The sequence below is a fragment of the Nematolebias whitei genome, chromosome 22 (assembly GCF_014905685.2).
Source record: "Nematolebias whitei isolate Nwh7 chromosome 22, NemWhi1, whole genome shotgun sequence".
Lineage (NCBI taxonomy): Eukaryota > Metazoa > Chordata > Actinopteri > Cyprinodontiformes > Rivulidae > Nematolebias > Nematolebias whitei.
The window spans coordinates 1,924,254-1,930,762 of NC_056519.1; the positions used below are offsets into that span (position 1 = coordinate 1,924,254).

The 6,509-nt window shown below is 48.9% G+C and overlaps 1 protein-coding gene across 1 annotated transcript in view; it reads right to left on the bottom strand.

The window, feature by feature from the left end:
- The window catches only part of ptprb (protein tyrosine phosphatase receptor type b), a gene marked incomplete at its 5' end in the record, with an annotated part of 31,076 nt that extends 27,921 nt beyond the window's left edge, over positions 1-3,155 (bottom strand). Inside the window, 6 exon segments of the mRNA XM_037695739.1 lie at positions 953-1,070; positions 1,192-1,455; positions 1,653-1,919; positions 1,997-2,254; positions 2,810-2,950; positions 3,036-3,155. Of these exon segments, the coding sequence (XP_037551667.1) occupies positions 953-1,070; positions 1,192-1,455; positions 1,653-1,919; positions 1,997-2,254; positions 2,810-2,950; positions 3,036-3,155 (1,168 nt within the window).
- Positions 3,156-6,509: the final 3,354 nt, after the last annotated feature.

Consider the following 6,509-nt stretch of genomic DNA (forward strand, 5'->3'; position numbering starts at 1 on the left):
TGGCCTGGACTTTTTAAAACGGGCCTGGACTTTTAAAAACCTGGCCTGGACTTTTTAAAATGGGCCTGGACTTTAAAACCTGGCCTGGACTTTTGAAAAACCTGGCCTGGACTTTTAAAATCGGGCCTGGACTTTTAAAAACCAGGCCTGGACTTTTAAAACCGGGACTGGACTTTACAAACTGTTTGTCAGACACTTGGACCTCAGGCCTGAACCAGCTGAAGGTTCTGAACAAGAGCTACAAAACTGAGCAGACTCGGGATGAGACCAGGGACTCGTCGTTACGGCTCAGTAACACACCTGGGTATTTGTTGCTGCACTAAGCTCCGCCCCTTTCTGGATGAAAACAAACTCTCGTCTGTAACTCGTGTTTTTATTGACAAAGCAGGGTTTTTTTTTGTTTTTTTTTTTTACTGTTTTGACGTCTGTCAAAATCTGAAGAATTAATTAAATCGTTATTTTACAGCCTGAAAACAAACGTCCTTTGATCAGGAGTTGAAATATTTTAACAAAATAAAATGAATGTGAAACAAGTAAATTATGACGATACTAAAAGAACAGCTGACGATGTCTGAAGACGCTTCCTCTCTGCTTAAATAAGAACAAATACAAACTAATATTTAAATCTTTCTGCTGAATAAAAGCAGAACATTTCAGGCAGAACAGCGCAGTTACTTCCTGTTTTACACCGTTTGGTTTCATCCAAAAAGGGGCGGAGCTATTAGCAGGTCCGCTGCAGGTCTAACAGGTTTTATAAACACAAACATGATAAAATGATAAAATTCAGCTCATTTCTTCTCGGCTCTTTGACCTCGGGTTAACTTTGAGGTTGATGCCAGACCTCACGGGTTCTGGACCAGAACCTTCACTCCAACTCTGCGTTCTACCAGAATAAGTCCACTTTGTGACGTGACTGACAGACAAAGAGACGAGGTGTCCCCTGACGTCCCACCTGTCCTGCAGCAGGGTCAGCGTGTACGCCTCCACGTCTCCTGGTGGTTTTTCCCACGATGCCTGCAGGCGGTCGACTCCCAACGAGCTCAGGTTGATCGAGTGTAACGCCATCGGAGCTGAAAGACAATAAAGACATTTGGGACTTTATTTGAACCAAACTTCGGCTCCTGTGAACCAAACTTCGGCTGTGTCCCCTCCTGTTTCAGGTGCAAACATCCAACATGTCAGGTGACTCACCTGTTCTCCCCTCCACGGACACAGAGGTGTTCAGGCTTTTGCTCCGGGTCGTCACGGTGATGCTGTACTGCCTCCCGGGTGTGAGGACATTAAACGTGCACTCCCTCATGTTTGGCTCCACCTCCCGTGTGTCCACGGTGACGTTAGCGTGGCGGAGAGTAAGGAAGTAGCTGTCACGTGATCCGGAGGGGGCGTGGCTCCACATGGCGCTGAGCGAGGTCTCATCTGAATGGCGGATGTGGAGGTCCGACACCGGAGCCGGAGCTGCAGAGTACGGTGCGTTCAGGTGAGTTCAAGGGTTTTCATACTAGTTTCTTTTTCTGTCACAAACTTGAATAATAAAGTTTTTCTATGAGTATTTCTGTGGGTACTTTGTGTACAGATATTTGTGTCGTACTTCTACAGCGGTTCAGTGTTTTACAGCAACAGTCTCCAGAGTGGACTGTTCTCGTCTTTCTGACCTGTTGATCCGTCGCAGCCGCTCTCAGCCGTCAGTCCGCCGCTCTCCACTCGCAGCACCGCTCTGTACTCTTTTCCAGGTGTTAGTCCCGTCCCATTAAAGCTGAAGTTCACTGCGTCCCGGTCCAGAGCGGTACTGACTAACTGCTGAGAGCCGTCAAAGAGGAACAGCCTGTAGTTCTCCCAGCGACCAGCAGGAGGAGACCACGTCAGGAGGAGGCCGCCGGAGGAGGAGGGAGACAAAGAGAGGAGAGACACGGGCACCGGAGCTGGAGACAAGATGGACAGGACGGGACAAATGAAAAGTGAGACGATGGGAAAAAAGAGCTTCATCTCGCTGACTCACCTGTCCTGATGGAGAACTCTGATTGGTTCGTCAGCCCGTTGCTCACCGACATCACTGTAACCTGATAGGCCGAGCCCGGAGTCAGGTGGTGGACTGAGACGTCCGTGGCGTCCCGAGGCAGAGTCGTCTCCTGGACGATTGTGTCGTTGGAGGAGAAGGTGACGACGTACGCGTCCAAGTCGCCTGTGGGCTGTTTCCATGACAACCAGAAGCTTGTGCCGTTGTTGTCGGCAGTGATGTTGGAAACGGCAGAGGGCGCTGAGAAGGAACAGAGAGTGTTACTTCGGCTCTTTAGCCTCCGATTAGCTGCCTTCAGCTGACTTTAGCTGACTTCAGCTGCCTTCAGCTGACTTTAGCTGCCTTCAGCTGACTTTAGCTGTCTTCAGCTGACTTTAGCTGTCTTCCGCTGACTTCAGCTGACTTCAGCTGCCTTTAGCTGACTTCAGCTGCCTTTAGCTGACTTCAGCTGCCTTCAGCTGACTTTAGCTGACTTCAGCTGACTTTAGCTGACTTCAGCTGACTTTAGCTGATTTCAGCTGACTTTAGCTGCCTTTAACTGACTTCAGCTGCCTTCAGCTGCCTTTAGCTGCCTTCAGCTGCCTTTAGCTGCCTTCAGCTGACTTCAGCTGCCTTCAGCTGCCTTTAGCTGCCTTTAACTGACTTCAGCTGCCTTCAGCTGCCTTTAGCTGCCTTCAGCTTCTGTTGTTGTTTGAGCTTTGTTCAGCTCAGCGCTCGGCGGTCACACCAAACATTCACAGAAGTTTCTCTGGTTTAAACTTTATTTTTCTGTTTCCATCGCTCCTCGGTCTCTACCTGTCTGAGTTTCTATCGTCACGTTGTTCTGCAGCTTGCCAGCCTCCGTCACCATGGTAACGCGGTACAGTCGTCCTGGCGTCAGGCCGAAGAGCGTGCGCTGCGTTGCCGTGCTCTCCAACGTCTCGTTCTTCAGCAGACCTGTAGGACGGAGAAGAAACCTGTCCCATGACTCTGACAGCCTGATTGGACAGAAGGTTCAGTTTGTTCTGACGCTCAGACGTACCCGACTGGTCCTGCAGCTGCAGCCTGAAGCGCTGCGTCCTGCCGGGCCCGGGCTGCCAGGAAAGGCCCAGGCTGCTGCAGGTCATGGAGGAGACCGCCAGGCCGACCACCGCTGACGGCCCTGCAGCACAGAAACCGCCAGAAAACACGTTTTCTAGCATCAAACGCCACAATCTGCTCCGATTCAAGTCTCCACCCACCACAGGAAGAGGAAACGTTTGCGTTCTCGTGAAGAGACATCTCGTCCTGACGGCAGAGACACAAACACCTGCCAGAACTCAGAGGGAGGAGCCTAAACTGAGTCGACAGACGACTTTCACCATTTAATGATGATCTCAGCTCGGTGTGAAGGAAGCTGAACAAATGGAGGACCAAAGAAGCTGGTCCACCTGCAGCTGGTCCACCTGCAGCTGGTCCACCTGCCACTGGTCCACCTGCAGCTGGTCCACCTCCAGCTGGTCCACCTGCAGCTGGTCCACCTGCAGCTGGTCCACCTGCAGCTGGTCCACCTCCAGCTGGTCCACCTGCATCTGGTCCATCTACAGCTGGTCCACCTGCAGCTGGTCCACCTCCAGCTGGTCCACCTGCAGCTTCTCAGTGTTGGAGCTGAATCTGATTTTGTCTTTTTCTGTTTTTCGTTACATCAAATAAAACTAAATTTGTTTTATTATTAACAAAAACAAGCTGGTTCCTGGAGCCTCCCCAGTCCAAGGCCTCTGGTTTCTAACAGGTTCCTATAGCTTCAGTCACGTCAGGACTGTTTAACGAAGCAGAAGACAAACTTTAACACTCGTTATGCCACCAAAGTGTAAAACTGTTAAAATATTCTGAGACGCTTCCTGTTCTTTGATCAAACGGACTGAAAGCGACGCACACAAACGTGCACATTTATATCCTGATGCTGCTCAATAATCCAGGTAGAAAAATACAAACAAGTTCAATCTGGTCCTCTGGACATTCAAAAAACAAAACGAAGCAAAAAAATGTAGAAACGTTTCATCCAGACTGAGGAAGTCTCTCGGATGAGAGACGAAACGTTTCTACACTTTTTTGCTTCGTTTGGTTTTTTTGAATGTCCAGAGGACCAGATTGAACTTGTTTGGGTGCACATTTATAGAAACACTGACGAAGTCCGACTGTAGCTGGAGAGATAAAAACTTTAATGTTTTTTCTTTAATAATTATGAACCCTTCAGTGACAGATTTTTAAAGTTTCTATCTAAAGACCCTCAGAGTTTCACGACACAGCGAAGCCCCAAACATCTAAATAACGAAGATCACAGAAGACTCCTCACCACCGCTCAAGACAAAAAGAGCCATGTCTGTGTTTGTCGTTTGTGTTAGCTAAATATCTTGTTACTGTGGTGGAGAGCTCCAGAGCATCGAGCCGATGACTGCTGGGAAACATTGTCCACCGTGCAGAACCTACAGAGCAGTGGGTGAGTAAAGGTGTGATCAGAAGCTGAGAGTGATCCTCAACACTTGCTCTGAGGGCTCACATCATTTACAAGGTTCGACCCAAACGGCTCCAGCTCCGCCCCTCCCATCAGAACACAAGCTCAGTCTAAAGGCGGCGGGTGACAAGCATTCCTCCATGGAGTGTTGGAGCTTCATCTCCTGCAAGATCCTCCTGAAGGTCAGCTGGGCCTCCAGAGACCAGAACCACCAGCACCACAGAACCAGAGACTCAGAAGGTTACTACCATCGAGACTCGACCGGGCACAGCAACGCCCCGTTTCCTTCAACACACACACACACGTGTACACACCCTACACCCTTTCCCACAGAACAAAGGAACAATGGAGGCAGGAAGTGGCTGAACGCAGAGCTCCGCCCACCACGATGGTCCGACTTCTGTTCTGGAGGTCCGCCAACATGGACACATGAGACGGAGCTCTATCAGCAGGGCAGAGGTTCCTGCAGCTAATCACAGAGCAGCAGAAAGGAAGCGCTGCGTGACATTCACTCCGAGTGTGTGTGTGTGTGTGTGTGTGTGTGTGTGTGTGTTCACTTCAAACACCCAAAGGTCAGAAGGAAAAATGTACATAATAGAAGCAGCAGACAGGTAAAGGTGAGTTGACCTCTAATTATATTTATATAATTCTCCTTCAGGCGTCACCACAGAACTAACTCACACAAAGACCCAGTTGTTCTTACTCCAGATGTTCTTCATGACTCAACCACAGCCTCTGTGTGGAGCAGAGAGCTGCAGCTAGGGCGCCCGGGGAGCACATGGTGGGGGTTCAAGGTCTTGCTCAAGGGCCCAGACTGGGGCAAATGAGGGTGGAGGCAGGTGTGGGTGCTTCACCTTTCACACAGTTTTTATTTATTTTTTATGTTGTAAGTCAGGGGAGTTGAACCGTTGACCTTCCCATCACAGGCCCACCTTCTTTAACCTCTGCACCACCACCATATAGATGTGTGTTCTAGTTAACAAGTTCTAGAAAAGTTCTAGTTAACAAGTTCTAGATAAGTTCTAGATAACTGGTTCTAGTTTCTAGGATGTAACTGGGGTCGTCATGGCGACGGTCCCCGTGTTTTTATATTTTTTTTAAGCAGAATGTTTTTATTCAGGAAGTTTGTTGAAGTTCATCAAAACTTTAAAAACAAAACTGGAGCCTGACGTGAAACCAACCGTTGCTCCTCGTGAATCACTCGATCCCCTGAATGTGATCCAATCAGAAGCAGTGATGTCACGACCACCACTGCCCCATGGGTAGTGTAGTTTTATAAGAATGTGAAGAGGCCTACAGTCAGTGATGCTGTGCACCTGCAGGTTTTCACATCAAACAACTACATTTGTGTCTAAATGTTTTTCATTAGAGACAAACCCACAGGAGTCACTGAAACTAGGACGTGTCTTCAGTCTGTAAACTGTACCTGTCAACGGGCAGGTAGTCACAGGGCTGTCTGGTGTCCCGGTGTGTAACACTCAACATGGACCTCAGGAAGCTGAGGACAGTGTCTCAGCAGCTTGACTGACATGTTGAAGGTAAAGACTATCAGAACGTCTCATCAGTCTGATGTTCCTCTAACTACAGCTGCACATTATTCAGAAGGTCCACAGGACTGGAGACAACCTGCCAGGACGTGTCCACAAGAGGACAACCGAAGACAAATTGAAGAGACAGATAAATGATAACCAAAGAGCCAAGAACATTTTACAAAGAGATCAAAGGTGAAGTCCAATGTCAAAGGTCATCAGAGTCAGATCTCACCATTGGTCTCTTTGAGACAAAGTGGACATGATGGACGACAACCGAGGACACCAAGTTCTAAAAAGACAGACTGGACATGTATCTAACTACACAGTGAGAAGCTTCTGGAGGACGTCTTTTGGACAGATGGGACAAAACAGGAGCTTCTTGACCTCCAGTCCCATCAGTTTGATGTTCAGACCCAAAACTGAGACAAACCACAGAACCCTGGACCCACAGAGCCTGGAGGAGGCTCGGTTCTGTTCTGCTCTGCTGCAT